Genomic DNA, 16,964 nt, shown 5'->3' on the forward strand with positions numbered 1-16,964 from the left:
TATTCCTGAATGAAGCTAATAAAAAGCTTGTAGGAAGTTTAACAGAATGATTTGTAGTTCCTGTAGTTTTACCAGCAGGAGGCGACACTGAGACACAAAAGAACAGAGTTTCCTCCTGATCATTTCCTGTGTCCTGTATCTTGATTGTGCTCTGATCAGGTTTTAATCCCCTGCGTTCACACCTGCAGTGAAACAGGAGGCCCTTCAGTCAGGTCAAACCTGAAACACCTAAAAACAGGAAAACTGATGTTTCAATGTCATCGGCTAATTTGCATATTTATGGTAATACACTATTATTATAATATACTACTATTCTACTACTAATATACTACTGTTACAGTAAATATGTGGTGAAGTTAATTTTACTTATAGTTTATTCTCCCTCTTATTAATAGGATGATTCCGGTCTGTTTTCCCTGAGTATTTTGTGCATCTTTTTTGCACACTCCTGTACACATATTTCATATTTCTTATTTCTTTTTATTTCTTATTCATTTCTGATTTTTATATTTTAACTTTAATTTAGTATTAATGCACAGTCTAAAGAGGAGTAGGCCAGGTTTCCTTTCACTGCAGGTTATATACTGTATATAACTGTGTATGTGACAAATAAAAATCTTGACTCTATCTTGAATCTTGAATCTATTCTGTATGTGTTTTATGTTCTTACATTTGTAGCTGTTGATCGTCTGCACACACGTCGAACTCATTTTTGAGGTAGCAGTGACCCTGTGTGTGATGTGATGTGACGTTTTCCTTCCATCACATCCTCAAGGTTTTAGTTTCTGATTTCAGTTTGAGGCAGGTGTATGTTGCACCTGCACTCCAGTGACCTTGTGTAACCCTGTGTTTCGATGTGTTCATTTACTAATAAGATGCAGATCCTCCTTTTCTGCATAACCAATCATATTCTATAATTCTGCAGTATATGAAGTGATGTATGTGTGATTTTAGCTCAGTCTGTTACATGAATTGCTCTTGTAACATTAACTGAGAGTATACTCTCGCTCTGTTCTATGGCATAATAAACACTTTTTGATAGCGCTTCTGGACTCCGCATGTTTCTCTCTGCTCTTCTTCAGTGTGGAATTTTCTCCAACAATATGCAAATTAGCTGATTACATTAAAATACCTACTTTGTGTTGTTCCTGTTTTTAGGTGTTTCATGCATCAAAATAGTGCTTTTCCTGCAGCTTTTAATCTCTCTAATGAATTGTGAACAGGGTCAAAGGTTCTGACACAGTGAAATAAATCCAGCATGAGAAATGACTATATTTGTTATCTAAATAAAAGAAATTCATCAGTTACCTTCACATACACATAAATTAATCAACATTAACAGCACTGAGAATACAACACAAGCTGCACTGAAAAATCAGTTTATTATTGACAGAGACCTGCAAGCGTGTTTATCCTCTAATACAAGAGCAAAGTTCACACACACACACAAACACACACTGTCAGAACATCAGCATGATGGTGGCATCATCAGCTCTGAGACGAGCTGCCTGCTAAATCCACACATAGACTTTGTAGGTAGCCTTCAGCCTGCAGGATGTGCTGCGTCCATTCCTCACACAGCTCGTCTACACTCGGCCCTGAGCCGCCCAGATCCAGCGGGAGGATGGACTGAGGGAAGAACTGAGTGAGGCTCGTCATGTACGAGCTGCTGTGGAAGTGAATCTACAGCATAAACACATGTTTATTATAAACACCTTCTTGTTTACAATCACTCACCAGCTGAATGCTAAAACCATTAACACAGTGGCTTGGTATTTATAGCATTCGGGGAGAAAAGTGCTACATAAACAGCATTTAAGTCTTCTTTGTTACATTAGCGTAAATGTGAAATTTCCTCATGTGGTCCACACAGGACTCAGTAACGGTGAAGCTCTAAATGAGGTTCTTCTTCACCCTTGCTAACCACGAGGGACAGTGAGAATCACCTGGACACCTTCAAATGCACATACAGAGACCTTCAGCAACATCACAAAGTGACCGTATGACGTCGTATCTGATATATAAATTCTGCCTTGCTCATTACACATCCAGTATATCCAGATTTCTGTAAAGCTGTTTTGTGACAATATCACAATTGTTAAAAGTGCTATATAAATAAAACTGGACAGAGTTGAATAAATATTGTAGTCATATAGACATCATTATCATTCTTCTTTTCACCTTGTATATATTTTTAGACATCATGTGCATCATAGGGATCTCTGGCCTTAGCAGCTTATGACTAATATCAGAGCTATGAATCTAGCCTCATGCTGATGAATTGTGTTTTGCTGTTAGGGAGATGCCAGTGGCCATCAGGGGAGACACAGCTAAGGCTCTGCATACAAGTGAACGGTGGATGGTGGAGTGGCAGGCCGCTTTATGTCCCAGGCCATCTTCATGTCTGTGTTACCTTCTGGCTCTCCCTTTTAGTTATGCTGTCACAGCTAGTCTTGCCCGAGTCCCTGCTTGCACAGGGACACAATGTACATTGTCCTTAACCATTACGTGACAGTTAACATATCTAACAATCTCTCCCTCTCTCTGTCTCTCTCTCTCTCTCTCTCTCTGTCACTCTCTCTGTTGAGCTACACATGCTACCCCTGAGATACCAGTGATCCTGACTCCTTCTGCTCTCTGGATCTGCCTGGATGCCTGGATCCATCCTGGTGCCCTACTTCTGTCCTCACTGCTGCTGAGGATGGCTCCACACTGACAGCCAAAGGTGAGAGTACTGTGAATGGTACCACTTAGAAACCATGAAGATGGCTTTGGACTCACGTCTCCATCAGTGAACAGTTGATAACTTCAACAAAATAGACTTCATGTGAACATTTTCTTTAATTAATGGGAATAATATAAAACTACCAATTTTCACTAAATGTTCTCGATGATACTCTTAATCCCTGACCTGGTGAACTAGCATGAGGAATAGTACTTCTATAAGTCTGTTTAGATAAGGACTGAATATGCTTTATGAACTCTGGACATCCACCAGGGTTCCTTGTCCTTCAGATCCTACACCAGGTGAGTAAGAAGGTACTAGGGAATACTGCATATTTCATATTTCATTCGTGACTTTGTTGAAGGTCTTGGAATGAGTGTTCAGTTGATTCTCAGCACCCAGAGTAGTTCCCTGTGGTTCACAGAACTACAGTTAAAGACATGAAAGCTGTTCAAGAGACACTATGCTTATTAGAGAATAGGAAACAAAGTGTGAAAAGCATGAAAGATAAAGTGCATAAGGTGAAATGTGAGTAGTAAAGAGTGATAGGTGTAAGGTAAACTGTGAAAGGTGAAGTGTAAAATATGAAGAGTGAAATAAGAAAGGTGAAGAGTGAAAGGTGAAGCATGAAAGGTGAAAAGTGAATTGTGAAATGTGATGAGTGAAAGGTGACGTGGGAAAGGTGAAGAGTGAAAGGTGTAGTTTGCTAACCCTCTGTTTAATTTTCTCAGGCAGAAGTGGTTTGATCATAGTGAACACGGGACGGAAGAATCGGGGCTCGTTTATGAAGTGGATCCCGCGCACCTTTAAAGGAAACGAGTCCTGAGAAAACAAGAAGTGAAACATGATTATACATGTATGTAAAAAATTGATTATATTCTGTGCACTATATCGTGCACCACGATAGGTAGTGTACATATGTCATACAGTAAGTAGCGTGCATATGTGATAGGTTATGTGATAAGTAGCATAAATATGTGATAAATTAGCATCAAATGATTCCAGCAGTAATTATAAATATCTCATTAACTCATAAAAATCCCTCATTAACATCCTCCTTCTGTTCCTACAAAATACTGAAGTAGAGAAACTTTAATAACTTTGTACCGTGAGAACACAGGAGATCTTCATTGCCAGTGAGGGGGTGATTTGGAGGGCATGAGAGAAACACCAGCCCTGAAGGTCAAAAATAGCTTTGATTCCATTTCTCTGAGTCTCACTCTCCTGAACAATCAGCTCAGATGTGATGAGACTGACACGGAAAACTTCATACGCCGAAAATTCTTTTGGATTCCACTGACCTGAGGACAGACAGATGGAATAAGCATGGTTCGTTTTTGTATGTCACAGTTTGCTCAGTTCTTCCTGAATGGCTTTTACACGTTATGTTATGTTTATGTTTTGCTGGTAAAATAATCTCACCATCAGCTCTTTTAAGAGCTCAGAGTTTAATCTGGATAAAATATTTTCTAAATTAGTAAAAAATAAATGAATATTCTGAATATCTGAATACTGACCGATCCTGTAAATTAACACTCTGCTTCCGGCAGCATCTCTGGACCTGAGAACCGCATGGTAATTGTTTTTCAGGAGGCCGATAATGGAGGATGGTCGCAGATTAGCGCTTATTTCAGGACACTCTTGTCTCCATTTATGATAATTAATCAATAACTGTGGAGAAACAACATCATAACTGTGTAATATATAAACCATAAATGTTTAAACATAATAACAAAGGTTCTGAGAACAGAGTCAGGTTTTTACTGACAGGTTTTTCACTGTCACATGACTCTCTGCATATTTTCACTTTGTGACTCAGTGTTAATGCACATTAAGCACTAACCAGACCCGGATTATAACAGGGGTTGGTGAGGCTGAAGCCCTAGGGCCTGAGCTCGGAGGGGCCCCTGGTCGGTTGTTGTTCATGTCAGTTGCATGATTGACAAATAAGAAGAAGAGTTCGCCTCTCGTAAGGTCAGGAAGGAGAGCATCTAATGGTAAGATGTGCTAAAGCACTTGTCAAACTCAAGTGCCTCTGCTAAACATGGCCTGCTGCCTGGTTTAATTCGGCTTGCACAAACTATAAAAAAATAATAGTATATCGATCTATGTTATGGGGAGGACTTGGTACAAAGGTGGAAAAAGTACCGAGCTGGGCCCGCTATCCAAAGATCAGAAATAAAAGAGCCTAAATGCAGCTCTGGGGCGAAAAGAGGAGCATGTGTAACTTAGATGCGAGCTCAACTGATGCCGCCGGCTGTGGGAGGTGAAGCAAGGAGGTGGTGTGCCCTGCTCCAATACGCTAAGCACTAGGCTAATCGCAGGCCTAGTGAGCTGGGAGCGGCGTGCACTAAAGACGGCGGTGAGCCGCCACCAAACACCGGCACACGCTGTCTTGCAGCAAGATGGAGAGCAATCTCCGGGCCAGCCAAATAAATAGCCAGAACAAAATAGTTGTTAAAGTGATGGAGCCGCCTTCCCTCCTCATGACTCTAATAAGCATTCAGCGCGGACCATGCCTCGCTGAACTACGATGCTTAGAGAGTCTTTGAAATAAATAAATGTATATACAGTTAGGTGCAGAAGTATTTGGACAATGACAGAGTTTTTGTGATTCTCCATTTCTTTGCCTTCAAAAAGTCTTGAGCTGCTTTCGCAGTATGTTTAGGGTCATTATCCACCTGCACTGTGAAGCGGCATCCTATCAGTTTTGTAGCGATTCATCAGTCCAAAGAATCTTATTCCAGAACATGCGAGGCTTTTTTAGATGTTTTCTGGCAGAGTCTAATCTGGCATTCCTGTTCTTGAATGTTCCCAGTGGTTTGCACCTTTTTGTAAACCCTCTGTATTTACATTCATGAAGGCATCTTGATTGTAGATTTTGACACTGATACTCCTACCTTCTCCAGAGTATTCCTGACTTCTGTTGATGTTGTGAAGGGGTTTTTCCTCACCAAGGAAAGGATTCTGCAATCATCCACTTTAGTTGTCTTCCGTGATCTCGCCAGTGCATTCCTTCTTTTTAAGAATGTACCAAATTGTTGATTTGGCCACTCTTAAAGTTTTTTCTATCTCTCTGATAGGTCTCTTTTGTTTTTTCATCCTAATAATGGCCTCCTTCACTTGCATTGAGATCTCCTTGGACTTCATATTGGTAGCTGAAGTAGCTGAAGGTAACTGAAGGCAGAAAGACCCACAAACAAGCAGCAACTGAAGGTGGCTGCAGTGAAGGCCTGGCAAAGCATCTCCAGGGAGGAAACTCAGTGGAAACTTGGTGATGTCCATGGGCTCCAGACTTCAGGCAGTCACTGACTGCAAAGGATTTTCATCCATGTATTAAAATTATGGTTATATTTACAATTAAGTCACTTTGTCCAAATACCTTTGAGCCCCTGAAAATGGAGGTACTTTGCTTAAAATGGCTGTAATTCCTAAATGGTAAATGCCATATTTTTGTGGAACCTCTTAAAATAAAGCTGAAAGTCTACACTTCGTGTGGTGGTATATAAAGGCAAAATCACAAAAACTCTGTCATTGTCCAAATACTTCTGGACCTAACTGTACATATATATATATGTTAGAGAGCCCTAACACTGGTCCCGAACCTCAAAAGAAACTTCTCTATGCCTATACTCAGAAATAAAGCTTTCACTTCTCAACCAAATTACCTCACAGCGGGAAAAACCGCTCTGCTACTCGGCACAGATGTCATGTCCGCACGCCGACTGAGAAAACCCAGTGGTTTAAGTGGCGGTCTGCACAGGTGCCGCGCGTCTCTGCTCATTGCCTGCACAGGGTTGAGGCACTATAAAGGACCATGCAGGCGGCCATGAATTTGCCTGAGAAGGCATCCACGATGTTACAGTACCCCCCCAGGAATGGCCCCTGATGTATCTAAGCCCACAGCCTGGTCCCTGCTGTAGTCCCTGATAAGCTCTGGGTCCAGGATGTGCCATGCTGGGACCCATGAGCGCTCCTCCAGACTGTACCCCTCCCAATTGCCCAGGTACACCCAGTACAGCACATCCTGGACCCAGAGCTTATCAGGGACTACAGCTATCTAGGATATGAGAAGGGGGTAGGGCAGGCTTAAGTCTGGAGACGTGGAACATCGGGCTGATTTTCATAGATTGGGGGAGATCTAACCTGTACGCAATGGGATTTATCCTTCTCAGGATCTTAAATGGGCCAATATATCAGGGCACCAGTTTATTAGATTCCACCCGCAAAGGCAAATCTTTAGTAGGCAGCCACACACGCTGGCCCAGGCGGAATGTGGGAGCTATGTGCCTCTTATGGTTTGCTGAGTGGGCGGTTCTCTGGGCGGCTGCTTGCAGGGCTGTTCTTGCCTGTTGCCAGACCCTGCGAGACCGGCGCACCATTTGTTCCGCTGCCAGAACCCCCACCTCCTCCTCCTGCTCAGCAAACATGGGTCGAGGGTAGCCAAACTGGCACTCCAACAGCGACATGCCCAAGGACAAGTGCCAGAGCGTGTTATGGGCATACTCCACCTTCATTAGATGTTTAGCCCATGTCAAGGGATTGGAGATGGCCAGACGTCTCAGAGAGCGTCCCAGGTCCTGATTGACTCTTTCTGTCTGGCCATTCGACTACGGATGGAACCCTGATAATAGGCTCACCATGGCACCTGGCAGGCTCTGACATAGGCCTGGACGTCCTTGTCCATAGCCGGCCACCAGAACTGACACCGTAAGAATTCCAGGGTCCTCACCACCCCATGGTGCCCATCGAAGGGTGAGGTGTGGCCCCAAGTGAGGACTTGCAGTCAGACCTCCATGGGACAAACAACCTGCCCAGTGGACCACCACCTGGATCCAGTTCCCGTTGGAGTGCCCAGCGAACTGCGTCCTCCAGATCCCAGCACAGGCCTCCATCTTTTTACTTCACAAAGAAGAAGCCCGCACTGGCTGGTGAGGTGGATGGGTGGATAAACCCCACAGATAAGGCATCTTGGATATATTCATCCATGGCCTTATGCTCTGGGGGGAGAGGGAGAATAACCTACCCCTAGGGCGAGCTGCATCAGACATCAGGTTGATGGTGCAATCAAATGGGCAGAAAGGCCAGAAACAGGCAGTGGGTGTGAGAGGGCCTCCAGGAGTAACCCCAGGCTGCGGGCTAAGCCCTGATCTATGAAATTGCCGATATCCCCCGAATCAATATATGCCTGGAGGCTAGCCTGTCTACCCTATCCCCAAAGAAGGGCGGCCCGACAGGAAGAGGCTGGAAGGGTGCGGGACTGTATCTAGGGCCAACCCAGATCCGCCTATCTGGGAGGGCCCCTGCCTTTTAGCAGCTTATGCGGGCAGAGGGCTTGACGATGGCCCGACTGCCCATAGACCAAGAACTGGGCGACTTACAGGGAGCATCCCCCCTCCTGTGGTAAACAGGTGCCGGTAAACAGGTGAAGTCTCTCTATGGGCTTTTAGTCCCCACAGGGATCTAGGGGAACCCATCCGCAGTCACGTGCCCGCTGAAATGCCCTACTTGACTGGTGTTCCAACTGTGGCTCTCGCAAACGATTGTCCAGGCAGATGGCGAGACTGTACAGGGCCTCTAAATCCCTGGGAGGATCATGAGCTGCCAGCTCGTCTTTTAGCTCCTCGGAAAGACCCTGTATTTATACCGCATGGAGAGCTAGGTCGTTCCAGCTTGAGCTGGCTGTCACAGTCTGAAATTCGATGGTATATTCTGCTATGGAGCAGCTGCCCTGCCACATCTGGAGGAGGTAATATGAAGGGGTTGCACCCTCCTGGCTGCCTGGCATAAGGCTGTGAGGCCGGCAGGCGTGTTTCCATGACTGCAGGGGGAACTGGCATCACGGTACAAAAATCTGATGATGTGCATCATGGGAATGTGCGATTCACATCGTGCTAATCATCATTTTATTAATTATGCATCTAATGCAACTGGACTGTTGCAACAGTTACAACGAGCTCTTCAGTAGCTTTCTGACAACAGCAGCCCCACGCCTCTGCGAGCTACTGTGCTCGAGATAGAAGTAGCAGAACTCAATCTTAGCGACTTTGGAGTGCTATTTCTTGGTAAAATAAATTCATTTATTTAAGATATGTTGAACTTGTAGTACATTTTATTGACAATATTAAACCTCTGTTCATAACAGTTTTTGATTTATTTAATTTTATTCAGACGAAAATGCACATTGTTTTGCACTGTTTATGATTCAGAAATAAAAAAGGAGTCTTTTCAGTCATAATTATTATTCATTCAAATTTTGTTCAAAATATTCTGAGAATCAAATTCAATCGAATCGTGAAGCCAGTATCATGAATTGAATCGAATTGAATCGTGACCAGAGTGTATGACCGGATCAGTACCTGCAGCGATTGTCGGCATTCTGCATGTGCCACTGTACAGCGCTGTTTCATCCCACAGCACTGAAACTCAGGTTAACATCAACACCTAACTGCTTCACTTCATACAAATCAGACTTCTGTCTAAAAATGATTTAGAAACGCATAAAGGGTTGGGAGTGGCCAAGAATTCATTTCAAGAGGGCTGAGGAAATATACTAAATAAAATCACTGTGTGATCTGTACAGTTCAGTTGAGAAGTGCGATGCACACAGATTTGTTGTTTTAATCATTAAATGCCTGAGCTATTATCAACCAGTTTTACCTGAAAATAAAATCAAATAAAACAGTGTTAGTAATAGCAGAACATGACATCTTACTTATTTGATGGGGTTAAATATGGAATCATAAAGATGACTTTGTAGACCTTTTATGAACGTCATCACAGAGCAGCTATGATATATACATTATATATAGGGCTGAATAGTTTCTGTTATACCTTTTTCCTATAAACTCCATATTATAGGCCTACTGTAGTGTCGGAGCCTAGGTTATTGGTTTTAAGATAATAATACGTTAAAAATTAGTGGCTTTAATTTATGCCTTTTATTGACTCATAAAAACACGGATGTGTTGCTGCTTTAAATGCACTGTTATTACCAATGCTTGTGATGATATAAAAATTGCAAACAGTGTTGCTGTTGCTGAATTCATATTTGTGTTTAATGGACAGTTCTGTGTTACAAATGCAGAAGCAGTAGCGTTTCAAAACCTCTGCTGAAATAGTGAACAATGGCAGTGAGTACAGCTCACAATCACTGCAGCGTCCCTAACTGCGGAAATAATTCATCCAGACTTGGCTGGTGATCTGTAGTCAGTAGTGTTATAATAAATCTACCTGTGTGCATGTGTGTGTGTGCATGAAATCTAGCATTTTGGATACCATAGGGTACTAAGATGCATTAGGGAGCTCTTGGTGTTAATACATCCCCAGGGCCCTGTGTAGTGTTAATCCGCTGCTGCTTTTTGTCATTTAACCCTTGCACTGTCTATAACTGCTTTTTTAAAAAAAAATGGAATACACACAGGTGTCTGTTACAGAAGTATACCGTATATCTATATATCTGTGTGTTCCGTTTTATCTGTTTCATCTGTTGGTTTGGTCTTTGGTTTAATTCTCAGTCTCTCCTCATAAGTGAGAGCATCCAAAGACTTTTCCAAAATCAGGTTGTCTGCCCTGTCAGTCTAAAAACCAGCTAAGCTGCTCACTAGCTAACAACATTTCACTGAAAAAGGTAGTGACAGCTAGCTAGACTTATAAATAAACAAAAACATTCTCAAATAACACAACTTTATACCTACAGTTTATTTACAATTTTTACCAATTACAGTGATAAAAAGCTATACTAGTTGTGTAAAACTGGTATGGCTTCGTTCTCTGACTGCTGCAGCTCTGCTCGCACTGTGAGTCCAGCTGGCGGCGATATGTTTATGTTTGAGATGTCAATCATGTTCATTAATCATGATCACCGTTTCAGTGATTGGCAGTTGGGTACAAGGTTCCGCCCCTTTAAGAGATCTCCCAATCATCATATGGATAAGCCTTGCATCCAGGTGGGACAAGTAAAGAGCGAACTGTCCAATAAACATTGTGGTCCATCCATCCATTTTCTGTACCGCTTATCCTACACAGGGTCGGGGGAGCCTGGAGTCGATCCCAGGGGACTCGGGGCACAAGGCGAGGGACACCCTGGACATCCCAACCCATCGCAGGACACAATCACACACTCACACACACATTCACACACTACGGACAATTTGTAAATGCCAATCAGGCTACAGTGCATGTCTTTGGCCTGGGGGAGGAAACCGGAGTACCCAGAGGAAACCCCCGAAGCACGGGAAGAACATGCAAACTCCGCACACACAGAGCGGAGGCGGGATTGGAACCACCAACTCTTACATTAAGATATATTTTCTAAGTAAAACCCAGACACCCCACATTCCATTCACTCCCACAGATGCACTGTGTCCGGGCGTGGCTCAAAACAACGTAATAAAAGCCTGTCGTCCAATGAGAATTAATCTTTCATCCCATTAATACACAGTGTACTTGAATCTGCCGTAAACCCACAGAAACACACGGCTTCTCTGAGTGTCTATTAGCGCTGTGTCAGGGGCTTCATCGGAGATTTTCATGCAGGCTGCTCTGTTCACTCAGAGTTTGATTTCACCAAGAGTGATGAATAATAAAGACGCATTTCTACATTTAATATAGAAACATTTCACTCCCACATCTTAATGATATGTAGTCTTAAAGCCTGTGGGCTGTAATGTCGAGCATGTTGTCTGGTCCTGCACATTACTGTTCATTGTTTTTGTTGGACTAAACCCAAAACCCACCAGCGCTGATGTGTGGCAATAAAACGTCGTGAATTTTGTGTGTTTTAGATTTTATTTGACCTTTATCAGACCGATAGCAGTTTGTTCGTTGTAACAGAAATTCCTCTGAGCCACATGCCTTAAAATGTGTCTTCACATGTCAGTATCACACAGTAAGGTTGTGATCATTTCAGTGTGAGAGTTTCCATATGATAAATAAATAAATGTACAGATGTTCTGACCTTCAGTGCCAGTTCCACATCAAAGTCTCTGGCTCTCAGAAACCTGATCAGAAAGTTATCAGATAAATGTGGATGTGGTTTAACGACAGGCTCCTTCTCCGCTCTGTGTCTCAGCTCCAGCAGATAAGGTTTAATCCGCTTCGACTCCACAGGAAGGTCATTTAATTCCGTAACATTTCCAGATTCTGAAGCCTTCATGACCGTCAGAGGATCAGACGAGACACCAACTGTCTGAAACATGACTTTACCTTTAAACACACAAACTGCTGGAGTTTTAGTAAAACATTTACACACAGTGCCCTTACCCCTAACACACACACACACACACATATCTCATTGCACAATGCTTAACAAAACAGAGAAGTATAGATTCATATTGTGTGTGTGTGTGTGTGTGTGTTGTTTATTTGTCAGTTGTATGTGCACAGAGGTGTAAAGGGTCACTGTCACTGTGGATGCTTAATTTCTGGCTGAAGTGTGTATTAAACTCACACCAGCTCCCACATTCCTCCTGTGTTCTCCAAATCTCTCTCTCCTTTTCCTAAAAGTGCATATTTTAAAATCTGTGTTTTGAGTCCCAGAGTGAACAAAGTTCACACTCTCACACACACACACACACACACATTCCTGCAGGAGGATGGTTTCGTAAAGCCACTGATTGAGTCACTGCGCTGTGGTTTTGTTGATTTCTCAGGATGCATCAGCCGGGCTGCATGATGACGTCACCGCCAGCAGCATCGCTCCCTCGTGCGGTTTCGGTTTAAACGCACAGCCTCGGTTTATTTCTCATTTTCTCTTTTATTTTTATTTTATTCCTCCACTTTCAGGAGGAAGCAGAGCGCGCGTGCGTGCGTGTGTGTGTGTGTGTGTGTGTGAGAGAGAGAGATGTCTTCTGCAGGTCAGGTAGGTGTTTTATTCAGCAGAAATCCTCCATGATTGAGGAGAAGAATGAAGCTGCTGCGGGATTAAACACCGCATCCGAACCCCATCGCCATCTTCTCCGCATTTCTGCAATCCTGTAATGATGTTATTAATGAGGAGGGGTAGGGTTTGTAGATCAGTCATGCAGCTCTCTGTGGGTTATTTTTATCCGTTTAGTGTGTTTGAACAGAAAGGAATTTCACGGATGTGTGTGTTCTGTTTAATTCTGGTTTGTGATCTGGATTTTTAAACCTATGTGTGACTTCCGGTTTGTCTTCTTTACATTAAAGTCCAGATTCTATTTCCGTTAAATCAGCGGCCTGTAAATACAGCACAAATATCCTGTGTGTGTGTGTGTGTGTGTGTGTGCGTGTGTGTTAATCATTGTTATGATATTTCTTTGTTTATCTGATATAAAGGCTGTAAATTAATATCACTTAAATGTGTTACTGTGGCCATGTGACCATCCTTATTAATATGTAAATATGCAATATGTAAATGAGTGCTCTTTATATGCTCATACGCTTAAGTGTGTGTGTGTGTGTGTGTGTGTGTGTGGTCTCTCAGTAAGAGAATCACAGTCTATATACACTGAAGTCTGATTGTGTAGCAGGTTGATTAGAGATGTTAGACTCCACCTCTGCGTGTTCGCAGCGCACCTTGATTTAATGTTTAATCAATTAAGGCACGCGGTGAATGCTAAGAGCGGAGCCTCCTGTCCTCCTCTGCTACAATTAATACGTTTATTTCATCATATTTCATAATATATTATACTACATTGTCATTATATCTCTGTTCTAGACCACCAGCATTTTATTCTGGCAGCGCTTTGGAGTTGAGTTCTGGATTCTGATTGGTCAGAAGGTGTTGATTAGTTTTCTAGAACAGCAGCTCTGAGAGTAGCGCAGGTTTATATTAATGCACTCGCTCTAATACTTCATCGTTTCTATAGTAACAGCTCATTCACAGGGACGTGTACAGCAGAAGCAGCACATAAACTAAGTCTAAGTAAGGATGTATGGAAGGAGTCTCCAGTGTCAGCGCTTTGTAACAGTCAGAAGTAAAGCTGCAAGTTTAAGTTTTCCGACATCTTCAGGACAGAGGAGTTTACGCTTCTTCTTTGCGGTTTCTCAGTAACGCGTAACAAACTGCGATTTTTCTCTTATTAACTTGAAGAGAGAGAATAAAGAGAGGCTGGTGAGGGAACGAGTGTTTATAGCTGCTATAACGTAAGTGACAACAGGAACTAACTCGTCTCATGAACATTAAATGTAACTATAAACAGATAAAATGTATGATGTGTTTTTTTAATAGATTAAACTGTAACACACACAGTGTTTATTAATAATTTTCTTTATTCTGATGTTTTTATTCTGATTTGTTTATTCTGATGGTGTAATGTGAATGAATTTTGTTTTTGCAATAAAATAAATCAGAAATGTTTGCACAGTGTGATATTTATCCCTACAGTAACTCTGTGAAAATGTTTTGAATGAAATTTGGGTTAATTAAACTGCAACTGTAATGTAACAGAATGTCAGTGAACTGAAAACTGTAGATTAAACGATAACATCATGGTAACATTTCTACAACACTGCTTTCACATTAGTAGTTAAGTTCAGAAAAGTTTTATTAACTTTAAATTGTTAACAAGGAAATTAAAACAGATTGTTATTCTATCATAAATATCACGAAACATTATAGTACACACAATATAAAGTTCCAATTCTGCCATAAGAACATACAACAACCTGTCCTGACAAAGTATCTAAAGTACCTCATTAGATAACACACGGAAGTAGAGACAACTTATCTACATTAGCTAACTTAAATAAACTGATAGCGGCAACTGCACTGCTACACAGCTGACTGAAACTAAAATATATTCATAATAAACACTGCGTGTTTAAAATAATGAAATTGAGTATATTCATGAACATATTCTACTCATAAAACACAAAGTACAGTACAAACACACACACACACACACACACACACGAACTCACAGAGAGAGAGAGAGAGAGAGAGAGAGAGTAAGAAATCTGTAACAATACTACATGTTATTGAAAATAAAATGAATTAATTTCCTACCTAATTTAGAAGCAGATGTCTTTTCTTCTATCCTGCATAGATGTGAATTAGACGTTTAAAAATGCATAATATCCACATTATTGTACGTAGCTGTACTAGCAGGACCAGTTGGGCTGGCTGCATGGGTTATGCATTAAAAATACGTTAATGCAGAGACACAGACACATGTGTCACATCAGGAGTGCTGGAGTTATAAGCAGCATACATGTGCTGTTCTTTTAACAGAGAACGTGTGTTGATTACGATTATACCACAACACGGGTGAATTCTTCAGTCAGAAGGTGTTGATTAATTTTCTATATATGTATTTGAATATTTACAACTGTAACTTAAGCATTTATATTTATATTATTGCGCTTGTATCGTTCAGCTCATTCACAGGGACTTGTACTGTGGATGCTACACATAATCTAAGCCTAATAATAAACTTTATATAATAACGTAATAAAGGTGTATAGCAAAGAAAAGCGTGTAATCGATATGGTGAAGTTTTCTGTAAGGAAACATTTATTTAATGTGTATGGAAGGAGTCTCCAGTGTCAGCACTAGTAGGTTAGTAGGTTTCCTGACATGAGAGTTCGTTCCTGTTGTCACTTACGTTATAGCATCTATAAACAGTCGTTCCCTCACCAGCCTCTCTTTATTCTCTCTCTTCAAGTTAATGAGACTAAAAAACAGCTTGTCGTGGTACAGAGAAACTGGAAAGTGTAAACTCCTCTGTCCTGAAGACTCGAGTCTCGCAGACATTTCCGATTGTTTGCAATTTATTTAAGCAACATGGGCCATTAGTGCCAGTGCCAGGGGCAGGCTCCTCTCCTCTCACTAATTCTATTATCTTTATTTTATCCAAATAAAATTTTATACCTACAAGGCCCAAATTCCATTCTTTATTCACAGCTAATGAGACTTAATTGCATCTGCAGTGAAAATGAAGACTTTCTCTGGAAAAGTAAGGAAACGTGCAAATATTTTCATGACTGTGGATTCCCCAAGAAGATCATAGCTTGTGCCATGGCCTGCATTAGCACTACTGAGAGAACGGATGTGCTGACCTCTACACAATCCCCTGCTAGGACAGAGAGAATTCCTTTAATACTCACTTATCATCCCACTAATAACACTGTGATGGAAATAAGACTTAAAAACTTCAAAATCTTCCAGGACTTTCCTGAGACAGCTTCTCTTTTTAAGGAACCTCCACTCTTCTCCTACAGATGGAACAAAAAGACCTGCTTGTCAGGAGTGAATTAGATGATCAGGCTAATAGAACCTGTGGCACTCTTGCATGCAACCACTGCAGATGTTCCACATGCAAATTTATTCACACAGCCACTAAAATCAGAAGCACATTTTACTCATCACTCCTCGTGCATCAGCACAGGAGCTGTTTACTGTAAGAGAAGTAATCAGCTATTCTTTGGAGAAACCGAGAGGAGATTGGCTGATCTTTTTGTCGAGCACCATCGCACCATCAGAATGAAGGATTTCTCCTTTTCAGTGGCGAGACACATAGCAATGGACATAACATTAATGACATCTGTGTGTGCAAGAACAGCTGTTGTTATGGGAGCAGTGAAGTGAGGAAGTGTATGGAGAAGGAGCTCATGTAGACTCTTGGAACCCCAACGAATGAATGTTATGTTTTGACTATTTTGTGTTCTATACTGAGCTTTTATATTTAAGCAATATTGCATGAGAGTGAGGTTATACTGAATATCTGCGTGGCTGTGATTCGGCCATAGACACGAGGCCGCAGGAAAGAAATTAGTATCAAGTAACCGACATTTCGGTTGGTTTGACAGTATGGTCAAATTGACAGTATGGTCAAATATTTTGTTTATTTTTGCTCTGCTAATGGAAATAGATACCAAAGAAGACACACTCACTCATAGCCAGTCGGCTAGCTGGCTAGCTTGCTGCTCGTGAACCCACAATGATTTGTACATTCCTGTTAAAGGTGGAATTTTACCTGGCGAACACAGACGAGCGGCGTGATACACACAGTGAAACATACCAGTGCAGTTATAATAAATATATGCACTCTTAGAACATCGCTCGATCAGGCAGTCGTGGCCTAATGGATAGAGAGTCGGACTTGTAACCCGAAGGTGAACCTGAAGGTTGTGGGTTCGAGTCTCAGGTCTGGCAGGGATTGTGGGTGGGGGAGTGACTGACCAGCGCTCTCTCTCACCCTCAATACCACGACTGAGGTGAGACCCTTCAGCAAGGCACCGAACCCCCAACTGCTCCCCGCTGCAGCAAAAAAGG

General features: G+C 42.0%; 1 protein-coding gene across 1 annotated transcript; it reads right to left on the reverse strand.

The window, feature by feature from the left end:
* Positions 1-1,363: 1,363 nt before the first annotated feature.
* Positions 1,364-11,950, reverse strand: ttpa (tocopherol (alpha) transfer protein). Its single transcript, XM_034310392.2, has 5 exons — positions 11,685-11,950; positions 4,243-4,396; positions 3,833-4,026; positions 3,437-3,547; positions 1,364-1,683 (listed from the first exon to the last, which is right to left on the reverse strand). The coding sequence occupies exons 1-5, from the start codon at positions 11,922-11,924 to the stop codon at positions 1,489-1,491; spliced, it is 894 nt and encodes a 297-aa protein (XP_034166283.1). The 5' UTR covers positions 11,925-11,950; the 3' UTR covers positions 1,364-1,488.
* Positions 11,951-16,964: the final 5,014 nt, after the last annotated feature.

This window comes from Pangasianodon hypophthalmus, chromosome 14 (assembly GCF_027358585.1).
Source record: "Pangasianodon hypophthalmus isolate fPanHyp1 chromosome 14, fPanHyp1.pri, whole genome shotgun sequence".
NCBI classification, from domain to species: Eukaryota; Metazoa; Chordata; class Actinopteri; order Siluriformes; family Pangasiidae; genus Pangasianodon; species Pangasianodon hypophthalmus.

Bases quoted from the DNA above. Each gene is read 5' to 3' on its own strand.
- ttpa (XM_034310392.2), bottom strand. From the start codon at position 11,924: ATGTTTCAGACAGTTGGTGTCTCGTCTGATCCTCTGACGGTCATGAAG. The intron at 3,548-3,832 runs GTACAAAGTTAT...TTGTTTTCTCAG, and splicing joins AGATCTCCTGTGTTCTCACG to GACTCGTTTCCTTTAAAGGT. The intron at 1,684-3,436 runs GTTAGCAAACTA...TTTATGCTGTAG, and splicing joins CTGAGAAAATTAAACAGAGG to ATTCACTTCCACAGCAGCTC.